General features: G+C 32.4%; 2 protein-coding genes across 5 annotated transcripts in view; both read left to right on the top strand.

Annotated features, from left to right (window-relative positions):
- Positions 1–2731: 2731 nt before the first annotated feature.
- cfap210 (cilia and flagella associated protein 210) lies at positions 2732–14265 on the top strand. Of its 3 annotated transcripts, none has more exons than XR_015499998.1 (9): positions 2732–2956; positions 3160–3359; positions 6251–6424; positions 6516–6721; positions 9332–9488; positions 9577–9877; positions 11048–11271; positions 12210–12374; positions 13840–14265. XR_015499998.1 is itself a non-coding variant. In XM_087268537.1 (9 exons), the coding sequence occupies exons 1-9, from the start codon at positions 2890–2892 to the stop codon at positions 14191–14193; spliced, it is 1686 nt and encodes a 561-aa protein (XP_087124663.1). In that variant the 5' UTR covers positions 2732–2889; the 3' UTR covers positions 14194–14265. The 3 variants fall into 3 exon arrangements, 2 of the variants coding, with proteins under 2 accessions (XP_087124663.1, XP_087124664.1); XM_087268537.1 differs by having other exon boundaries at positions 3130–3359; positions 9577–9716; positions 11079–11271; XM_087268538.1 differs by having other exon boundaries at positions 9577–9716; positions 11079–11271.
- Positions 14266–15792: 1527 nt separating this feature from the next.
- The window catches only part of fastkd1 (FASTK mitochondrial RNA regulator 1), a 34770-nt gene continuing 25562 nt past the window's right edge, over positions 15793–25000 (top strand). Inside the window, exons 1-3 of one of the 2 annotated variants that reach the window (XM_087265807.1) lie at positions 15793–16060; positions 23093–23240; positions 23319–23464. In XM_087265807.1, the coding sequence (XP_087121933.1) occupies positions 23130–23240; positions 23319–23464 (257 nt within the window). In that variant the 5' untranslated portion in view covers positions 15793–16060; positions 23093–23129. 2 annotated transcript variants of the gene reach the window in all.

A 25000-nucleotide genomic window follows, 5' to 3' on the forward strand; every position in this document is an offset into this window, starting at 1 on the left:
TTTTTCATGCTAATTCTTATAAAAAATTGATTTATTCTTTACTAAGATGCTGTCGTTGTTCCATAGCTTCACTTTGTGCGGGGAGAAATTGTGAACGAAACATAATTTCCATACCAAAATAGCCTGTTCATGAAATTTAGAGAGTGTTACAGGGAGTTTGGATGGGAAAAAACTACAAGTTAACAAAAATTTGAGACCTCCAATCTTTTTATAAATATTATGTGGGATAAAGTACCAAATAGAATAAGGGGAATTTACAGTTTTTACTCCAATTCACTTAGTGTAATTGATGTAAAAAAAAATCAATCATGTCAAAACCACCATCAGCTTTTTCACCACAGAGAATGTGTTTCTTCAGACGCTTGTGTTTGTTTTTCTAGAAAAAATTAAACAGTTAACTATTAATTTTGTTCATGTATCATGAACAAATAAAGAAAAAGAAGGTATAAATGAGACCACCCTTCAGCTTTTAATAAGAGAACTCTACCAAGGCAGGTTAAATCTCTCTGAAGCCAATTGTTAAGTATTTGGTTTGCTTTTTTAAGTTTTAGAAAGGACATTTAAGTTGTTTTCTACATTTAAAAAAAAAAAAAAAATATATATATATATATATATATATATATATATATATATATATATATATATATATATATATTATTTTTTTTATTGCATAACAAGAACAATAGCATACAAAAAAATAGGAATACAATGTTTGTTTTTCTTTGCCTTAGCCCATGTATAACAATACATCTACCTGCTAAACTGAATCTGCATGCTTTGGAGGAGAGAGGGGGGAAGAGTGAAAAGTGTATTTTCATGCTAAGTTTCAAGTGTTTTTTCTACAATAAAAAAATAATAAAAAGGAATACAATGTTTATTTCTCACATCAAAGGAACACATCAGTTGTAGAAAAAAATACAAATAAAAAATAAAATCAAAAAATGAAATTTTTTATTTTTTGTCTTTTATGGGTTTCGATATAATGCTTGATCAATTTTAAACAAATAAATATTAGGCTTATCATTGGACCATTTTTTTTTTGTGTACATGGTACTTCCCATATATTATCATTAAATTAATAAACAAATTTTGCTCCAAAGTTTTGGTATTATTATTGTCCATCAAAACAATATCTTAACAAGAAAACTGAGTTTTTAATTTTGTAAGTTTAATATTGTAAGTTTATATTCATCATCAAACTAAAACATTTGGGAAAACATGCATTCAAAAACAGGTGTTGGATCGATTCCTCCTCTAATTCACAAAAAGTGCACGTAGATTCCATTTCTGAAAACATTTTAACAACTTCTTTCACTGGATAAATTAAATGTATTGGTTTATATGTCACTTCTTTAACTTTATTGGTGAGATAATATTAACTAGGTAAGCTCTCACCTTTTTCCACTCAATTTGGTCAAACAGGCAACGCAGTGGCGCAGTAGGTAGTGCTGTCGCCTCACAGCAAGAAGGTCGCTGGTTCTAACCTCGGCTCAGTTGGCGTTTCTGTGTAGAGTTTGCATGTTCTCCCTGCATTTGCGTGGGTTTCCTCCGGGTGCTCCAGTTTCCACCACAGTCCAAAGACATGCGGTACAGGTGAATTGGGTAGGCTAAATTGTCTGTAGTGTGTGTGTGTGGATGTTTCCCACTGATGGGTTGCGACTGGAAGGGCATTCGCTGCATAAAAGCCTGCTGGATAAGTTGGTGGTTCATTCCACTGTAGCACCTCTGGATTAATAAAGAGACTAAGCGAGGTTAACAATATATTGAAGACATTTGTTGGATTTGTTTTCATAATAAAAAATAATATCTTTTAATGTAAAATATTAACTAAGTTTTGTCCTTTTTAAAATATATTTGTCTAGATTCTTCCAGAAATTCTTTACAGTGTTGCATTCAAAAAACAAATGACAAAGGCTCTCTTTATCCGCATTGCAGAAACCACAGATATCCTCCATTTCAATGTACTTTGATAAAAACGGTTTTACTGGGTAAATTGTAGGTAATATTTCAAAATGGATTTCCTTAATTTTCCTAAATTTGGAGTAATTTTATTTTGCTTCTGAAAAATATTACGAACATGTTTGTTAGTACATTTTTTATCAGTCAACTCAACACCTTCTGAACTTAGTTTTGGATTTAAAGCAGATAGAAAATTATAGCAAATATGATTTTTAACAAGTTGAGTAATTTTTACAGGGATAGATTTAATAACTGAATTAAATTCTCTTAACAATATTGGGAAATTGTGAGTACACATGAATTGTTCATAGGATAGAATATTCCTGGAACTGTCAAAAAGTTTTAAAAGACTATTAATATCTCTATTAAACCAATTTACTAAGAATAAAGATTTATTTAAAAAGGTTATATTACCATTATTCCAAATAAAGGAGGTGTAGGAGAAAAATTGTGACAGTAAAAGATTTTCCAAGCAAGAAGAGTTGGTTGATGGAATTTGGAGAGTTTAAAAGTGATTTAAAAAATATTATAATCACATTAAGCCACCTATTTGGTTAAAAAGATTATGAGGAATGGGGTTTCGAAGGGAATTGGAGGTGGATAGACATCTCTTAATTAAATTGACCTTTAAGGTCTTATTGATATCTTCAAAATGAAGCATCTCCAGACCTCCTTCAGCGTGTTGTTTTCTACATTGCTGGCTCTTTAAGGATTCCCATGACGTCACTTACTTTTAATCGCTACTTTATTTGCAAGGTTACTAAGCAACACTGTAACAAAAGTTGAAAGGGTTACCGAGCGACACAGTGGACAGACTCGACATGTTAACCAACGCTAGCCAACTTTCCCAAAGTGTGAAGGATTGAAATAAATAAACATCTAAATATACAAAGCTCAACGAATGTAAGAGGAAATTAAAAAGTAGCTTAAATGTCAACAGTAACTTCAATAACAGGTGTGGTTAAGTACGGTCGAAGGAAAGGCTCGAGTAAACAAGGTGAGAATCAAAAATACTGCGGTTATGTATATCCCTGTATATATTTAATGAAAGATTAAAAGCTAGTTAAATGTCAACAGCTTCACTAGCATTCAGTAACTTACGGTCGAAGTAAACAAGATGAGAGTCATAAATACTGCGTATATCTGTATTTTTGCGCTTGGAAATTACAGCTTGTGATTTACTTGGAAATGTGTATGTAGCTGTGAACTCGGAGATGGAGAAAACCGGGGCAAATCTTCGTCAAGTGGTGGTCTTGTCTAAATCTGAATGGCAGCGGCTGCAAGACAGTGTGAACGGTATAAATCACCATAACAGAAGTGTGATGGCGGCGGCTGAACAGCGGGAGGCGCTGCACAAGCGCTCTAAAGACATCGTCAAAAACTGGTCCAACACCATTGCCGTGAGTTAATCCGTTGTAATTATTATAATATTTCTAAACTTCCCATTAAAGTATCCAATTTCCTTAAACAAGTATTATTGGCATGGAATCTAATATATAAACACAACTTTAGTCCCCATAGGTATTATATCTGGAATAATGATATTTGTTATAAAATTAAATCTATATTTTATTGCTTTAAGAACAATATTTGCTTAGTTTCTGAACTTTTTTAAAATAGTAGTCATTTACCTTCTTATTCTGAGTTCTTAAGTAAATACTGTATTCCGATAACCCCACATGAGTTTTCCATAGTCATGGATGCAATTCCTAGTGGAGCTATATTGCCCTTTTAAAAAAAAACTCTCTTGATTCTGTTGTCCCCTTTACTTCACTGATTAATGCTTGTGAAACAGTGATTGAATTTTTTTTTTTCACGCTTAACACTTCTCTCAGAAATAAAAAGATTTGGCATCTTTTTCAGAATGAAATAACCTCTATTCCTCATGTCATATTTCACTGGAATAATTTATTTCATGACATTCCTTGGAACATTGTGTGGTTTTCACCTAACAAAATTTTAATTACAAATAAGGTTAAAGAGTTTTCCTTCAAATTGCTACATTAAGTTGATCCAGTGAATGTTTATAAATAAAAAAATGCTTCCCCTTTGTTCCTTTTGTGAAATAATAGATGAATCTGTCGATCATCTTTTTTGGAAATTTGCTCCATATTAAGATTTTTTGGAAGGAATTTGGTTATATATTGGTTATATATTTGGTGTCTCTCTTTTAGATAATTTTTCTTTGTCATACAAAGATGTTTTACTTGGTTTTTATCATGTTGATAAAGTAAAAGATCAATATTTTCTAATAAATCTATTTATTTTACCAGCAAAATTTTGTATACACAAATGCAAATTTTTGTCTGTAAAGCCCCTTTTTCTTATTTTTTGTAAAGATTAGAAATGTTATTTGAATACAATCTCGACCTACAGCAATGTTAAAGCTTTAAAATCAATAACACTATGTGAATCTTACAGTATTGTTTCTTTTCTATAATAGCCAGCAAACTGTATGTGACCTTTTATACATCACTGTGACCTTAAAGTGATACTTGTAATTCATAATTCATAATCTTTTGTTTCTCTTTTTATTTTGTTCGGTTTTCTGTTTTGTTTTTATAGAATTTATACACTTTCTGTATATTTTTGTATTTTTGTTGAACGTTCCAAAAAAAAAAAAAAAAAGTATTTGATCCATTTCAATCCATTTATATTTCAATAGCGCTTTTTACAAAGTAGACTTTGTTGAAGCAGCATAACATAGATGCAAGGGTATAGAATTAGAATGGACAGAGGGGATGTGTCCCCACCAATATCAACCGATTTTCACCAATATCCCCACCAATAATTTAATCGCCTCTAAAAAATAATGCTTTGTTGAAATTTTCCAGTCAGGCAAGCTTACTGTGCAAGACTGTTCTATACATAAGCAGCTACATTTCAAAGAAAAGTGTAAGTCAAGTTTGTTACAAGTCCACCATAAAAGTAATCATGGATGTACAATTAATAAAAAAAAACTGTTTTGATTTTGGCCTTCACGACAATTATGAAGAAACAACAATCGAGATAAAATGGTTATTGTGTCATATGCCTCCCCTTTTTTTCTGGATTCATTTCTAATCAAAGTAAAATCATGTAAATGTACTTTTGCAGCATAGGGCATGCTCAATTTAATGTTGTTTTGATTATAATTGTATTTGATTTATATATTTATGTATTTTTTAACTGCAAAATAGAACATGAGCTGTTCTGTTTACACGCTGAGAGAAGGAACCAAGCTTGGACATACAAAGTCACATTTTAGCATAAGTTGCATGCATAAGTGGATACTTGCAAAAATGTGTTCAAGTGGGGCAGTAAGGGATTATGCACAAATAAAAAAACATATATATATATATATATATATATATATATATATATATATATATATATATATATATATATATATATATATATATATATATATATATATATATATTAAAAAAGATGGTTATTAAATGAAAAGTTAAAATGTGTAAATTAATAAATACAGGACTATTTTTGGCACTGTCGAACAATGTCTCTGACTTCACAATACATCACCACATACAAATACACAACACAGATACACAGAATGATTTCCATTTAACACTCTCACAGCACATGGGCACAAAATATAACTAGTCGGTTTTCTTTAACGCTCTTGTTTGCTTGCAGCGTATACCTGAATGAAGTGGTTGAAACTCATTGTGAAGTGGATAAAAAACCTCCTCAACTGTTTTTAAAGCCTTTTGCTTTACAAGAGAAAATAAATGTTTCTCAAAGTATATTTATTCATTTTCTTTTCGGCTTAGTCCCTTTATTAATCTGGGGTCGCCACAGCGGAATGAACCGGCAACTTATCCAGCATATGTTTTGCGCAGTGGATGGCCTTCCAGTGGCAACCCATCACCAGGAAATCTTAAATTATATTTTACACCTATTTTTATGTTATAAACTCAAATGATAAACTATGTAAATAACTTTTACATTTTAGAATATATTGCTTATCATTTTTATATATATTTTTTTATATAATTGTATTTTTATAATTGCTAAATGTTTTAGATTTTTATATTATTTATATATTTTTACATTCTTTGATTTTATCCATGTATTTATTAATTTACATACAACATACACCTTTAATATGTGTCTATGTAACGTAACATTTCATCCATATTTTTTTGTATTTTAGTTTTACAAAAGTTATTTGAAACATTTGACACTGATTTATTTAATATATTTCCAAAATCACATGTAATTTGATTTACTGTATACAAAAATGTATGTTTGACCCACATACCAACATCTGATTTCATCTTTACAGGGACAGCGACAAAAAAAGCTTGAGGCCAAGAAAATCCGTGAGGCAATCGAAGAAGAGGAGAGAAAACTAATTGACATAGAAGAAGCGAAATACCAGGCCCAAATGCGGAAGGAGGCCATCGAGAAGGCAAAAACCCAGATGTACTACCAGACCGACAGAGTGAAAGGCTTCCATGTGTGTCTCACATTATGTGATGACAAATGCAAATCTTCAGTAAATTTTCTGCTCATTGAAAAACTACTGTGTGTCTTCCATTGTTGAACAGGGGGCTCTGATGCTGGCGGAGGTTTTGAAGGAAAGGGAGGCTCAGATTGAGCTGAAACGCATGAAGCAGAACACCACCAAAGACATAGATCGAGACATGTTGGCTGAAATGGCTTCCAGAGAAGAGCAGGCTCTCCTGGAGGAACAGAAGAAAGCCTTACAGAAGAAACAAGAACATCAGGCCATTGCTGAGAGCTTGAAACAACAGTAAGGAGACACATTGAATGAAACGTTTCACAAGATTTATCTTATAATAGAGATTTTTATCTCACAATGTTTTGAACAAAAATCTGAACTACACAATATAATCATTTCACAATTAGGAGTTCTATCTACACAACATGATTACACAATAAAACATTTCACAATTCTTAGATTTATGTCACAATTCATATTTTCATATCACAATTTAGTGAACTCCTCCGGGTGCTCCGTAGTGTATGTGTGTGAATGAGAGTGTACGGTTGTTTCCCAGGACTGGGTTACAGATGGAAGGGCATCCGCTGTGTAAAGCATATGCTGGACAAGTTGGCGTTTCATTCCGCTGTGGCGACCTCTGATGAATAAAGGGACTATGCCAAAAAAAAAAATGAATGGATGAATGAATTTAATGAACAAAAATCTGAACTACACCACTTTTCACAATTAAGAGTTTTTATCTCACTATTTAGATTTTTACCAAATAAATTTACAATACAAAGTCAGAACTACACAATATAAACATGTCACAATTCTATGTTTTTAATCACAATTAAAAAAAAAGAAATCATAAATCATCATTTCTGTATTTACATCTTGCAATTCATTCATTTTCTTGTCGGCTTAGTCCCTTTATTAATCTAGGGTCGCCACAGTGGAATGAACCGCCAACTTATCCAGCAAGTTTTTACACAGCGGATGCCCTTCCAGCCGCAACCCATCCCTGGGAAATATCCGCACACACATTCACACTCATACACTACGGAAAATTTACCCTACCCAGTTCACCTGTACCGCATGTCTTTGGTCTGTGGGGGAAACCGGAGCAAACCCACGCGAAGGCAGGGAGAACATGCAAACTCCACACAGAAACACCAACTGAGCCGAGGTTCAAACCAGCGACCTAGTGACCTTCTTGCTTTAAGGCAACAGCACTACCTACTGCGCCACTGCCTCACCACATCTTGCAATTCCATCTTTAAATAGTACAGTTTTAAATTATATTTTCCTACACTTTTCACATTCAATAAATAACCTCAGATTTAAGATATAAACTTCTAAAAAATTATGATATAAACAACGAGATAAAATGATGAAAAATGAGAATTTAAATTATTATTAAAATTAAAAATTATTCTAATAATTATTAGAATTAAAAAATATAATGAATTATGAGGAAAGAAAATCTGAATTAGAAAAATATAAACTCAGTATTCTTAAATGTGACTTATAAACTCGCAGAATTTGGAGAACAAAAATTCTAACTTAGAATTTACATTCTGGGAAAAATCTCAATTGAGAAATCAAAGACTTTTTTTCTTAAAATTCTGACTTTACATCTTAAGTTTATATATTGATTTTATATTACAATTCTGACATTTTCACTCTCAGTTCTTTGAAAATATATTTTAGTTGAGGAATATGACATACGCTCAGAAATTCTTAAAAACAAAATTGTGACATAAAATAAGAATTCCTTAAGATGTCATAATTGTTGAACACTTTGAATAATACATTCAGAATTCCTCAGCATTTTAAGATATGTGCTCTCAATGTTAATTCAGAATTCCTAAAATGACAGGCATTGCGTTATTTTAACAGAAATTATTAGAAAAAGGTTCTGACTTTTCCTTGCAATTTTGTATCTCATAACTATTTTTGTTGTTGTCTTGTATTTATCCATGGTTTTAAATGAAACAGTGTTAATAGCTTCACTGTAAAAAAAATGTCTGTTAAGTAACAGTTTCCGTATTTCATGATTCACAAGTTCGTTTATGATTGTGAATTGCATCAGCTGATTCGAATGTTATCACTCGATTGAATCAGTGGTTATCAGCTGATATATATGGGCCAGTAGGGGCCTTCCTTCTGCACCTATACTGGTAGGCTCAGAAGGCTGTTATCATCCATTCACATGGTTAATAATCACACACGGCTGCAGCCGGAAGTTAACGAGAATTATTCATATTTTTTCTATTAATTGTATTTTATTAACGTCTACCCTTACTCCAAACTTAAACCCAACTGTTACAGTAATGTAAAAACAGATCTGGATCTGGAGTCTTCTCTATTAGTATAACTGATTATTCATGAGAAGTATTTATATTATTTATTAAATTTCCCATTAATTGAATTTTATTAACGTTTACCTCTACTCCAACCCTAAACCTAACCGTCACAGTAATATAAAAACAGATCTGGAGTCTTCTCTATTGCTTTAGCTCAGGGGTGGCCAACCCTGTTCCTGGAGAGCCACCTTCCTGCAGATTTCAGTTGCAACCCATATCAAACACACCTGCCTGTAATTATCACGTGGTGTTCAGGTCCTAATTGATTGGTTCAGGTGTGTTTGATATGGGTAGCAACTGAAATCTGCAGGAAGGTGGCTCTCCAGTAACAGGGTTGGCCACCCCTGCTATAGCTGATTAGTCATGTGAACGGATGATAACAGAAGGCCCCTACTGGCCATATCTATCAGCTGATAACCACTGATAATGCCCATTAAATCGGGTGAAAAATAAAAATATGAATCATAAAATACATAAACTGCTCATTTAAGGATTTTTTCACAGCGTATGTCATATGTGAATTGCCATCAAACATTTCCCACTCTGTTAGGATTGTGGATCATGAACTTGAGAAAGAGCAGGAGAGGCAGGAGGTCAAACGCGAGGCTGAAGAAATCGAGCGTCTTAGAAATCTTCATCTGTGGGAGCAGGCCATGAAGGAGCGCAAGAAACAGGGGGAGAAGAGAAGAATACTGAAGGCTCATAAAGTAATGAATCAATCACAGTACAAATCCACATACCGATACTCAATCAGATGCTGTTTTACATTTCAAACATTTTTCTGTTTCCTATCAGGATCTTTTAACCAACAGAGAGATGATGAAAGCAACAGAAGCGCAGAAACTGAAGGAAGAGGAGGAGAAATGCAAGCAGCTCGCCAGCCATAAAGAAAAAATGATGAGAATGAGGAAAGAAAAGCAGGAGGAGATTTTCAGGTACTCCAGTCTTATATTTAATCTTTTTTATTCATCATTTAGGTGTAAAAAAAAGTTGTAAATACCTTTGCAGTGATGCACTACAGTCATTTATATGTAAATCCTCTCTATAGCAAAACACACTGAATATTATGACAGAATATAACTGTCAAAGAGGCAAGGTTATCATATAGTAGATTAAGGTAGACCCAATGACAGACCAGTCTCCGCATTGATCTTGTGGACCAGCCTGTACACCCACCGGTGACCTACTCAAACCTGCAGCTTCTCCACGATGGACGTCCAACGTTCTCCAGCCTCCAGCACCTAGACTGCAGCTCTGCAGCACAAGAAGTCTGGCCAGAGGAGAAATGGTCATGCCCAACTGAGGCTGGTGTCTTTTGAGGTTTTTCTCCTTGACTTTTGTCAATTGAAGAAGTTTGTTTTTTTGCCACTGACGCCACTATCTTGCTTGGTTTGGTATTTGTGGAGCTGCGCATCGATAGATTTGCTCTTTAATGTTTGGACTCTCAGCAGTCAAAATTAAACCACACTGAACTGAACTAAACTGAACTGCTACTCTAAAAACTGGACTGACACTGTTTCAATTCACTATAATCTTCTATGCGAAGCTGCTTTGCCACAATCTACTGTGTAAAAGGGCTATAGAATTAAAGATGAATTGAATTGAATAGTTTTGTGTTTTTAATTAGTTTTATTTTGATGCTATTTTTTAATTTTACTGTCAATTTCAGTTTAGTTTAGTTAATTTCAGTTCAGTAGTAAAGTCAACTTTTTGATATGAAGGCAACAGGTTTACTCACTTTTTAGGTAGAGTAAATAATCACTTGGGCGGCACGGTGGCTCAGTCTTCAGCACTGTCGCCTCACTGCAAAAAGGTTGCTGGTTCGAATCCCGGCTAGGCAAGCTTGCATGTTCTCCCTGTGCTGGCGTGAGTTTCCCTTGAGTGCTCCAGTATCCACACAGTGCAATGACATGCACTATAAGTTAACTGGATGAACTAAATTAGCCATAGTGTATGAGTGTGTGTGTGAATGGTGTTTTTCCAGTACTAGGCTGCAGATGGAAAGCATCCGCTGCATAAAACATATGCTGGAATAGTTGGCGGTTCATTCCGCTGTGGCGATCCTTGATAAATAAGGGTTGATAAACCTTTCATGAAACATTTTTGAATAATAACACAAATCACATCACGTTATCTCCAAAAATAATGCTTTAATGTGCACTCTCATAAATGAAGGTACAATATCTGCCACTGGGATGCATTTTTGTACCTAACAGCTACAGATTTTTACTTTTTAGATACTAAGTGTGATGCGGGGAAATCCTAGATTGGACTTTGTGTCTTTATTTTTGCTTTAGAGAGCTCCAGAAACACAGAGAGACGATAATCCAGAAGTTAGCAGTACAGAAGCAGCAGCAGATCAGCAATGAGGAGGAGATCATCGCCAAAGCAGTGTCTGAACGGGAGGAAAGACTGACCAGAGAACAACAGGAGAAAGAAAAGAAACACACAGACATGCTCAACGCCATTGCTGCACACAGAGAATCCATGGTAAATTACCTTGTACCATGGTAAACTGCAAATGTATGATTCGGATTTAAAAGCTTTTCTAGTAATGAATTTTATTTATTATATTTATTTTTTCAAATATAACAAGGCTGAATAAAATGTATATAAAATGGTTATAAAATGAAAAGTTAATATGTGTAAATTACACATTAAAATAAAGAAAATATATCATTTTATTTTATGCAAGTATGTAATTAATATTATAATTTTATATTATATGATAGTATAAATTTATAACATATTATCTATCTATCTATCTATCTATCTATCTATCTATCTATCTATCTATCTATCTATCTATCTATCTATCTATCTATCTATCTATCTATCTATCTATCTATCTATCTATCTATCTATCTATCTATCTATCTATCTATCTATCTATCTATCTATATATTAAATAATAAAAATTAAATGGCAATTTAAGTCAAAATAAGAGAAAGTATATAATCTGACATTATATTATATTCTTAAATAAGGGAAATATATTATTTTATACTATGTGATTATATAATGAAATATTTTAATTCGATATTATAAGATTATATGAATATATAACATATTGTATGATATTTTATAATAGAAATAAGATTGCAATTGATTGCAAAATGTCAAAATAAGGGATATTATATTATATTTTTAAATAAATTTATAATGTAATTATATAACATAATTTATAATATATTTATATATAATTATATAACATATTATATCTTTTTTATTAAAATTAATCAGTACAAAATAATTCTTATGACAGCATATTTATTGACAGGTGTGCATTTCTTTGTAATTAATTGTGAAATTTACTTTAAATTTAATTTGAAGTGAAAATAATTTTTGTGTACTGTTTCTATTCAGTGTGTATAAAATAAAATAAAAAGATTAACTGAAATGAACATTTATTTTCATTTTTATATTAGAGGCAAGACCAGGAAAGAAAGGCGGAGGAAGAGAAACAGAAAGCTCTGGAGATGCTGAATGCAAAGAAGGAAGCGGATCAAATCTTCATGGAAAAACAACAACGTCGAGCTCAAAAAGCAAGAAAAGAAGGAAAAACACTGCAGGACCTCTACATACAAGAGATGGTGAGTGCAGCTCGATATGTGCTTTATTTCCTGCCAAGATTATTTTTTCTAAACTAAAACTAAGACTAAAACTATCGGCTGATATGAGTTTTCTAAGAATTTGTTTCTAATTTTTAATTTAATTTAATTTAATTTAATTTAAAAATATTTATTTACTTTTTATATTTTAATTATTTGTTTTATTTCATTTTACTTTCAAAAGATTTTTATTCATATTTTATTTTATTTTAATTTTATTTAATTAGATTTTTGCATTTTTAATATTTTAATTTGTTTTATATTTTAATTTTAAATTTAAATTTTATTTGACTTTTATTTTTATTAATGTTTTATTTTATTTTCATTCATTCATTCATTCATTATTTCATTATTTCATTTATTTCCCTTTGGCCACAGATTAATGAACTGCCTATTAAATTAAATTAAATTAAATTAAATAAAAATAAAATTTCACTGTATTTTAAAATATTTATTTATTTGTTTTATATATATATATATATATATATATATATATATATATATATATATATATATATATATATATATATATATATATATATATATATATTTATATATATATATATATATATATATATATATATATATATATATATATATATATATATATATATATAAATTTTAAATAATATAAAAATAAAATGTTTAAAATAGAAAAAATTAATAAATATTTTAAAATAAGCTAAATCAAAGTAAATTAAAATAAATTAAAATAGGTAGTTCATTCCACTGTGGCTGAAGGAAAATGAATAAAAGAATGAATGAATAAAAATAAAAATTATATATATATATATATATATATATATATATATATATATATATATATATATATATATATATATATATATATATATATATATATATATATATATATAAATACCTATTTTAATTTATTTTAATTTAATTTAGTTTATTTTAAAATATTTATTCATTTTTTCTATTTTAGAATTATTTATTTTTTCTAAATGATTCATTCATTTTCCTTTGGCCATAGAGAAAGGAACTGCCTATTTAAATTAAATTAAATTAAATTAAATTAAATTAAATTAAATTAAATTAAATTAAATTAAATTAAATTAAATTAAATTTAATTATTTTCATATTTATTTTATTTTACTTATATATTACTTACATTCATAATTTGTAATATTTTTTTATATTTAATTTAATTGTATTATTTTTTATATTTTAATGTGTTTTGTTATTTTTTTTACGTGTTTTTACATATTTACATTTTTTTTCTGTATTTACTAAAACTAAATGTGTGTGTAAAATAAAACTAAACTAAAACTAACAAAACAATTGGTAAAACTAAATAAAAATACAGCCAAATGTTAGAATAATATTAAAATAAAAGCTCATTTACAATATAAAACTATAATAATAACCTTGTTTTATGCATTGAACTGTAATTTCTCTCTGATTTTCTTTTGTTTTTTTTCTAAAGGCTGAAAAACGTGCAAAACATCAACGTACAAAGAAGGATCAGCAGGAGTTTGTGGAGAAGAGCAATGCTTTCATCATTGAGGAGGAAAAGCAGTTTCAGACATACGCCAAACAAGTCATCGAAACAGCCGAAAGGGCCGGCAGGAACACATACCCACTCATAAAGGCAGCCAGAGAGGGCATCGGTGGGGGTCTGGGGCCAGTTTTCGGTGGACTTAGACCGAGTTATCTGGTCCATGATGAGTCAGGCGTTCAGATGCCCAGTTATTTGAACAGCAGAACGCAAAATATAAAAGAGCTCAATGAAACCTCCGACATTCAGCAGTCCAAGAAAAGACTAGGATTCACCTGGTGATGCTTTATGATGTCTGCCTGTTAAATGATCCTGTCTTTAAATTGCTGAAATAAAGATTGTGTGCAAAAGAAATTGTAATTGATGGTTTTTCATTAAAAATTTGATTGCTTGTTGATCCCAAAAATTATTTAAGATAAATCAGATTTATTTATGAATGTGATTATGATTAAATAGTACTGTGTTGTCAGACAAGTCTCAATTTCCTCTTCTGAAATATAGTTTCTTTGTTTACGATAGTAAAACATCATTTAGACATTTACAAACACTTCCAGGCGAGGCAGTGGTGCAGTAGGTAGTGCTGTTGCCTCACAGCAAGAAGGTTGCTGGGTCGCTGGTTCAAACCTCGGCTCAATTGGTGTGTCTGTGTGGAGTTTGCATGTTCTCCCTGCCTTTGCGTGGGTTTCCTCCGGGTGCTCCGGTTTCCCCCAAAGACATGCAGTACAGGTGAATTGGTAGTGCACGAGTGTGTGTGTGTTTCCCAGAGATGGGTTGCGGCTGGAAGGGCATCCGCTGTGTGAAAACTTGCTGGATAAGTTGGCGGTTCATTCCGCTGTGACGACCCCGGATTAATAAAGGGACAAAGCCGACAAGAAAATGAATGAATGAACAAACTTTTCCATCATATAAAACGAGACGTATTATACTCAAAAAAGTATTATATATATTAATATACATTATTAAGCCCAAAGTCCACAGTCCAAAGACATGCACCATAGATGAAATGAAGGGCATCTGCTGTGTAAAACATATGCTGGATTAGTTGGCGATTCATTACGCTGCGGCGACCTGTGATAAAAAGTTACTAAGCCAAAAAGAAAATGACTGAATGAATAACTAAATAAAGTCATATAGAAAATTAGATATATTGTTTATCACGTATACCATAATTTATTTAAAAATAGATACCAATTACACTAATTTCACGTTTAATTTAAATTAATTACTCATTATTTTAATAAGTATAAGAGCAGCATTTACTGAAATATAAAATGTACAGACTTTTTATTTTAAATACAAAATTGAAAATAAATTTCACAATATATCTCATTCATTGAGGACTTTCACTGAGCAGCAGAGACGTAAAAACATGTTTTATTTATTTACTTATATGTATATGTATTTATTTTAAGAGTATATGTACGTCCTGATATATATTATAATATAAAATATGAATTAATTTAAATAAAACAATGTACTTTACACTGGGGCGATACGGTGGTTCAGTGGTTAGTATTCTCGCATCACAAAAAGGTCGCTGGTTCGAGCCTTGTGTTCTCCTTGTGTTGGCGTGGGTTTCCTCTGGGTGCTCCAGTTTCCATCACAGTCCAAACACATGCACTAAGTGTATTGAATAAACTATGTTGGCCTTAGTGTACGTTATGTGTGTGAAGGTGAGTTTATGGGTGTTTGTGTTTCCCAGTACTAGGTTGCAGCTGGAAGGGCTTCCGCTGAGTAAAACATTTGCTGGATAAGTTGGAGGTTCATTCCGCTGTGACGACCCTTGATAAAACAAAGCCGAAGGAAAATGAATGGATGGAAACAACGTAACGTTACCTTACGTTTTCGCTTTTGCCCTATAAAGACTTTTATTTTGACAGCCAGCGTGACTTTTGTCTGCACGCATCAATAAACAGGAAGCCAACAGAAACCTTGACCATGATACACAAGTCTAGTGTTTTACCTTTCAGATAATAAATAAAACACTGCTCTTTCATGCAGACCCAGCAGCTGAACGATAAAGCCGAGCAGCAGCGCATTTCTGCGGGTCTGTGAGCTCCGGTAAAGCCGTTTGTCCTCCAACACGTGGAGCTCCTGCAGGTTACGTGTGTCATTATGTCATGATGACAGACTGACAAAACTGATGAAGGTACTTTAAATCTCTCTCTTTCTTTAAAACCTGTTTATTTATAACTCGATATATTATAGCCTGTGTTTATAATTCTACTGTATATGTTTATATTGTTATAATTATTACGGAAAAAGTCAGAATGTGCCAATATAACACCAACTTGTCTTGACCCCAATTTAATAACTAGCTTCAACGAGCGTTTGTTTTTTTACTTCATAGGAGACTTTAGGTAAGACAGATGTTAAAATAAAATGTTAGATGATTTGTGTAATGGTAAAAAACAACAACTAACGTTATTTAACTAAGCTTTTAATTATTTGTGTGTGTGTGTTTGTGTGTGTATTGGGCATAATGTTAATTTGTATGCTTAATTTTAAACATGAGGAATTATTTACTTCTGTGTAAGAAAGTTTTTTCTGGATTTGCTGTATTTATTAGACATGGGTTTGAGTGAAATGCTAATATTTGGTTCAATCTGTAAAGGTCTGATGACGTTTCTTCTGAGCATATTTTGCATAAATTTGTTATTCAGTGTTTTGATCTGTTGTGATTGAAAATCAGTGGTTATTCCACCCAATTATAGATATTTTTTGAAGAAGAATGTAAAGTAGTGTTGTGTGTGCTGTCTAAATATCAACATAAGCATGCCTGATAACATGGCATATGTTTTCTGAAATGCTATAAAAGTTCATCAGTACTTTACAGAGTTAATTATATTTTTATTTATTTTATGACTTATATTTTTATTTAGTTTATTATTCTATTGAATAGATTAAAAGCAATTTAAATGCACCAAATACAGACAGATAGATTTGTAAAAATTGCCAATATTGGCTAATGTAATATTTTTAACCCCTTAATAGTTTTTTTTTAGATTGACTACAGAACAAACTGCTGTTACAGAGCTAATTAGCCAAGTTATGCCTTTAAAATGGCACTTTAAACTGAATGCTAGTATCTTGCAAATAGGGCTGTGCGATATAGGCTATCACGATTTTCCCGAACAATATTGCGATTTCAATTTTAATCTCCATTTTGACACACACCGACGTTTAACAGTGTGAATCTGAAACATATAACCAAAGGAAAACAACTAGATTTTTATCAAAGCCCTGTAACTTGCGTCTCAAACAGACATAAGAAATAAAAGGCAAAGAAATAAAATCACCCAGTAAAGGTGTAACAAACTGCCTCTAGAACAGTACTATGGTAAAACAAATAAATAGGCTGCTGTGTGTGTGTGTGTGACAAATTCGAGTAAAGCCTGATTTATACTTCTGCGTCGTTACCGGCATAACCCACGGCGCAACACGCGTGGCTGTGCATTTATACTTCTGCGCGCTGTCCCTGTCGGTCTGCATTAACACTTCCGAAAGGCTAGTTGGCAGTGAGGTGTTAATGTTTCTCTGTGTCGAGTTTCTTCGCTGATTTTGAGGCAGGAACCGGCGGACGTGCAACAACTTTAACCATGAGGTAAACACAAAACAAAACTTTCCATCCGGAGCTCCTTCACAGGACTCCACACTTGTAAACAATCGCTTGCGCCATTCACGCTGCTCTCGGTCCCGCCCAGACTCGTCAGCGCTACCAAGTAGACCAACCGCAGAGCTTGCGCTACGCGTTTTTGCGACGTGTAGTTACATTTTTTGAGAGGTGCACGTCAGCGACGCCGACGGCCACGGCGAAGGGCTATGCATCAGCGCCGTAGCATACGCTGGCGTTTGACGCAGAAGTATAAATCAGCCTTAAGGCTCAGATGTTCTGCTTGACCACATGTACGTAGTAGTTGCATGTACTTTTGTACATGTCCACAGATTTTTTTTTTTGCCATGCATAGACCATAGACCTCTTTTTGACGCTGCTGTAAAATAGGCTGTTCACATACTGCATCTTTTGCGTGCACAAACCCGCTATTTCCAGTGGAGGTGTGCATATTGGAGGTGCGCTTGTGTATTCCAGGCGCATCTAGTTAAAAACATCTCTTTTCAGACAAACTTTAAATTTAACTATTCGGAATGCCGCACCTCGAGTCTCGTGACAAGATCTGACCGATCAGCTTCTTACTTTGTATGAAATAATAAACACATTTGCGGAGACTAATTACCTCAGACAAACACAGAACACCCATTTCTCCATAAATAAAACTTGTGTGAGAGCGACAGGAATGTTTTGTTAGTTTGTCATCCTTTGAGAAACAGTTGATGGTCGCCATGTAGCAATGACAAATCGTCACCTTAGAACTATAAGATTCTATATGACATTTTTGTCAAAATTGAGTTTTTGACATTCTTATTAAATGACAATAACATTGTGATGTTTTATTTATAAGTTATTTACATTTTAAGACTTTTTATTTAAAAAATGCACGCACAAGGACCAATCAGGATCAGCTTTCTTTGTCACTTCGCAGGACTGCTCTATTGACAGCAGGAAACACCAGAAAGAAAAAATGGCACAAAATCAGATTCGGCTAAATAATGCCGCACCACACAAAATTGAGATGGGTGTCAATGTGATGATTTAAAAGCATTTCTTGACATTGAGATTCATTCATTTATTCATTTTCATTTTGGCTTAGTCCCTTTATTAATCTGGAGTCACCACAGCAGAATGAACCGCCAACTTATACAGCATATGTTTTACACAGCGGATGCTCTTCCAGCTGCAACCCATCTCTGGGAAACACCCATACACACACAATCACACACATACACTATGGCCAATTTTAGCTTACCCAATTTACATGTACCGCACATATTTGGACTTATATTTGGACCGAACACGGGGAGAACATGCAAACTCCACACAGAAATGCCAGCTGACCCAGCTGAGGCTCGAATCGATGACCTTCTTGTTGTGAGGCGATCGTATATGTCACCGACACCGACATTGAGATTAAATGTTTAACTTTACATTGTTGAAAAAGAAATGAATATTTAAAAATGTATATATTAAATGTGAAATATATTTATTCATTTACATATAGTCAGTGAAACACTTTTCAGTGTTTATTAAACTCATTTGGTCATCGTCTGTTTCTTTTAAAGTTGTTAAATATAATATTAAGCCTTGAAGGGCAAATACTTAATTTAATTCATGGGGCATATAATTCAATAAAAATAATTCAGTAATTCATATAAAGCATGAAATTTAATAAATATGAACATATTAATTAGATAAAATGAACATCTGCACTGGAAAAAAATATTTAGCACAGCCTTGTATGTTTAATTTAAACAAGAAATACTATATTTATCTTAAAACATGAAATAAATGTTAAAGAAAGCAAAAATGTAACTTTCTCAAGCATCAACATATAGGGCGCTATCATACACCCGGCGCAGTGTGGCGCAAGGCACGGCGCAATAGTCTTTTGGTAGTTTCAGCTTGGCGCAAGAGTCGTTTTGAGGCGTTGCGCTACGCTGTTTAAATAGCAAATGCATTAGCGCTCATTTGTGCGCCCATAGGCGTTCTGGTCTAAAAAGGAAGGCGTTCTGAGGCGGACCGCTGGTGCGTTGCTATTTTGAGAAACTATAATAGATTTTTCATTAGACCAAAACTAACCCGGTCTAAACTCCGGCGCAGAGTTGCGCCTCGCTTACACACTGCTTAATACACACAAGAGAGCAATAGGCAAATATCTTTACATATGAAAACATTTAAATATTAAGGATATATATAGGATATAATAAGAATAGATATAGAATATAAATATAAAGGATTAAAATATAACAAAACATATTATTTTCTAGCCTACATAAATATGAAAAATCACTGCTTTTATGTCTTCTTCATCTCGGGAGGCTTTTTCAGTTCATTCATAACAATTTGCTTTTGTATAATGTTATTATTATTAGCAGTATTATTTATTATATCCATATTTATATTTGTTTGATTAAAAACAAGCTTAGATTTGCCCACCTGTCAGGTTTTAGACCATATGGGGCATGGCAGGTGTATTTGGAAATAACTCAGTATTTTGACCACACTTGGTCATTATTGTTCATTTATTTGTTTGCTGGAAATTAGAACTGTATTTAGAAATAGTTTTGAAACAAATATTTGCGCTTAACAAACAAAAGTATTTATTTATAGGCTAATTGATGTCTGTGTGTAAAGGTTTCCCTATCCAAGAGTGAAAGTGATCCATTATCTCTTATTCTCACGCAGTAGATGCTCTGTTTAACAGTTTTCTGTTAAAAAACTGTCAACTGTTAACTATTTGCTTGTGAAATGCTCATTTTTTCCACTTAGACTTACTTTGCGTCCTGTAAAATAGTGAATTCGCTCTTGGCGCGACGCAGCTGGCTCTTAAAGGGAATGGGAGATGAGACTCTGATTGGTTTATTCTCAAAACACACCTATAACTCATTAAGAAAATAAACTTAACCCTTTTAGCCCATTCGCCTTGGCGCAAAGCGCATTTTCCCGTCCATAAATTAGCAAAAATGCGTTCTGACACGCCCTGAAAGCGTTTGCTCCCTGCGTTTTGCGCTCTGCGCATGGACCGTCAAAATAGAGCCCATTGTTACAACACTAATTTATACATTTTTGGATTGTATTTCTTGAAAAGCAATGCTTCAATGAATGATCTGCCAGACAAACCTTATAATTCCAAGTGGAAAATGACTTTTCAGAATGAGAAGTTTCTATCTGTATTTACTGTTTTTTTTTGTTTTTTTTTTGCAAATGTAAGAGAATTTTGATAATTTACATTTAGAGTACCCTGAGGGCAGGGGTGTCATACTCAATTCCTGGAGGGCCGAAGCCCTGCACAGTTTAGTTCCAACCCTGCTCCAACACACTTACCTGTAGGTTTCAAACAAGCCTGAAGGACTCAATTAGTTTGATCAGGTGTGTTTAATTAGGGTTGGAACTAAACTGTGCAGAGCTGCGGCCCTTTTGAAACTGAGTTTGACACCTGTGCCTTAGGGTCTCTGTCAAGTTAATGTATGAAAGAGAACTGTTACACACCAATTGTTTGTTATATAAAATGCATAAAACTTTGAAGCTCAATATCAAAATATCAAAATCATTCAGAACGCAGATAGAACCATATAATTCTAGGGTGACGAAATGACAAAGAAGCACAAGTGCAGAATGCATTGAAAGTGCTAAAGGAAGCGATGTGCGCCCACTTTTTACACGCTTTTAGAAGCAATATATGACTGATTACAAATGACCAGGTTTGCAATACATCAGCCTTCCTGTTTCCAAAGTAATCTCACACCACAGATGTTGACTTTTTTTGTCACCAATTCCTCTTGTGCTGAACTCATTTCAGTCTCCTGGGGTCCGTTCTTCGTACCTCGCTTAAATGATCTAAGATGATTTGGCAGATGCTGGATCTTTTAATCTTGATAACTGACCTCTCTCTAATTTGGTTCTTCAAACAAGTTCGCGAATCAGATTAGAATGTCTGGATGAACTGATCTGAGATCGCTGCTTGTGTTGTGAAGGACAGATCTGTCGATCCTCGAAATCATGATCAGCAATGCCATGATTGGCTGACGGCACAGCAGCGTAATGACATCATCTGATTAATATTCAATTATCCATGTGAGCAAAATTACATCAAATTATCAGTAAACCGTTTGTTAAATATGACACGCAATAACTTTCCACATTTGTTGGGAGCTGCAGGCTTTACACTTGTGTCAAGAGTATTCATCATGTATTTCAATGCATATCAGTGTATTTAGTTCTACATTTAGAAAAGATTTTCTTTATTATAGTAGCCGGTTTATTAATCACTTTATGGAATAACTGGATGTTTACAAAAGCATTTTAATTTTGTGAAAGGCGTCTGCAACTTTTGTGAAGCATCAAATCACCGGCATATTAACTGCCAAAACATGTTTACGACTGCATTAATGTATTATTTATTGTTTTAAAAGTCACATATTCTGCATTTCTATTATTATACACAATTTGTACTAAAGCGATCTAAAAAGTTAATATCAATAAGTTTTCTCTTTGCACCACCAGGTGGCAGTCTTTGTACTTTTATTTCGGGGGTGCAGATTGCATAAGTTTTATTAATATATATATATATATATATATATATATATATATATATATATATATATTAATAAAACTTATGCAATAAGTTATATATATATATATATATATATATATATATATAATATATATATATATATATATATATATATATATTAATTATTTTATTAATAACTATAACTTTATATATATATATATATATATATATATATATATATATATATAAAAAAAAAATATATATATATATATATATATATATATATATATATATATATATATATATATATATATATAGTTAAAAATATTTACAATTTTCCCAAGTGTATATAACTACTACTGTAAGAAAATATCAGAATTTGGTAAATACTTTCTCTATTATCTTTGCATGCACTGAGCCGATCTAATCCTGTTTATATGATTTGAACCTGCTTCCAATCAGGTTTGAGCTAGCAGAACTGTTGCTATGACAACAACTCTCGGATCAGCTTTGAAGAACGAAACGATCCTGGATCATGTCAAATCGTCAATATCCAAATCCAGCTAACTGAGTAATCCACGTACGAAGAACGGACCCCTGTTCTCGCGCTCTGTTTAGGCGTGCTGTGTTATGATTGGTTGAAGTAGCATGCTGTGTGAAAATAGAGCAGTAAGGTGATTTAGAAATCGTGCATGTTCAGATTGCGATTTTGATTTGATTTTAATTAATAATACAGCCCTACTTGGAAAATAACCAGTAACATATTATGTAATGTCAATATGGCAAGGACAAAAGATAATAATAATTACTTATCATCTTAATTATTGATGTCTAATAATCAAAAGTTATTAGAAATTATTTATCATTACAATTGTTATGTTTAGAAACGTGTTGGAAAAACTATTTTCCATTAAACATCGCTTGGAAAACGGTTATAAAATGATTACAATTTTCACAGAAAGGCTAATAATTTCGTCTTCAACTGTACTGTATGTATATAACACTGATATATGGTTGACACTGACATATCTGATTGTTCTGCATTGATACAGTATGTGGAGTGCATCCTGACATCTGCCATCCTCTGCCATGCTGCGGCTGCGATTGTTTCCGGGACGTTCCCTGCGGCCGTTTCACCGTCAGGCCATCCTGCAGGATCAGGTGTTGGAGCACTTAAAGGCCTGTTCCTCCGAAGAGCAGGTATTTAATGTGGTGGGCAGAAACAAAGCCAAGCTGTCGGTCGGCCATGTGAACTGCGCTATTGGCCTGCTCTGGCAGTTTCAGATCGAGCGGCCAGAGATGCTCAGGACTTTAAATCTGATCCAGAATCACCCGCAGTTCCTGACGCTTCGAGTTCTGGCTGAGAACAAGATCAGCCTCATGGAGGACTGCGCTCTGGTGGACACGCTTTATAACGTGCTCAGGTACATTAAGAAAAACCTCTGCTAGTAAACCAGTAGGTTAAAGCTACCGTGAAATTAAAATAACTTTTTTAGATGTTGGTTTCAGTATTGATTTCTGAAACCAAGTATCAGTATTGATTAGACTAGATTTATAAGCTAGTGTGCACCAAAACAGTTGACAAAATTCGCATTTAGAAAATATAAACTGATATAAAATAAAGCTTGCAGTTTGTCACTTCCACCTAAATGGATCAACAGTTTTATACACGTCACTTCATACTTCAGTTTCTCATCATCAAATGCTCTCTAGTATCTGACATGCTCTGCCCCATTCAAGACGCTTTTCATTTGCTTTTCATTTGATGCTCTTGAGTTCAAACACTCTCACTGGCAGAGCTGTGATCAAAAACAAAACGCTATGGGTTGTTTTTTAAAAAGAGGAGGAGATACTCTGTCCCAACCCCTCTTCATTTTTCAGTTGAGATTACGTGAGACATCGAATAAAAAAAATGCACATTTCAGAGCACTTCACATGACCTTAAACGTATCATATTTTAGCTATTATTATTATTATTATTATTATTATTATTATTATTATTAAACACAACCAGACCAAAAAAAGAACTTATTTAAATGCTTTTTAGCAATGTCACTTATGCTCATCATAACATGCATATGTTACATAAAATAAAATATACATAGACATAAAATATAAACTGTTTTATAAATTTTACATTCATGTATAATTTGCATATACATTTACATATACATTTCATATAAGTAAACATAAAATGTATAATTGCTATTACAAAATATGCATATTTATGCAAATTATGCATATACATTATATGTGAATACGTGCAAAAGCACCAATTATATAAGTTGCCATATTGTATTTTAGTTATTATTACACTCAACCGGTCAAAGAAATGTGTATGTGTATATATATATATATATATATATATATATATAACATTTAAATAAAGAAAACATATTAAAATTTTTAATACAACATATGCATATTTATGTAAATTATTCATATACATTATATGTGAATAAGTGCAAAAAAAGCAATTATATGAGTTGACATTTCGTATTTTAGTTATTATTATACTTAACCGGTCAAAAAAATGTAACTTAAAATTTTTTTTTATTCTTCTTAGTGATGTGACTTATGCTCACCAAGGTTGCGTTTATTCTAAAAGCATAACATATAAAGTATTTTATAAATTATACATTTATGAATAATTTACATATACATTTCATTATGTTCCACATAAACAAACAAAAAATAATAATTCTTGTTACAAAATATGTATATTTATGCAAATTACGCATATACATTACATGTAAATAAATGCAAAGAAAACAGTTATACAAGTTGCCATATCGTATTTTAGTTATTATTACTGGTCAAAAAAAATTAACTATTACAATTTTTACTTTGTTTATATAATACTTTGTTTAATATAAAATATTTGATAAATTATACATTTATGTATAAATTTGCATGTGCATTTACATATAAATTTGACATTCCATTTAATTAAAAAATAG

Source organism: Danio rerio, chromosome 9 (genome assembly GCF_052040795.2).
Source record: "Danio rerio strain M-AB ecotype USA chromosome 9, GRCz13ab, whole genome shotgun sequence".
Classification (NCBI taxonomy): domain Eukaryota; kingdom Metazoa; phylum Chordata; class Actinopteri; order Cypriniformes; family Danionidae; genus Danio; species Danio rerio.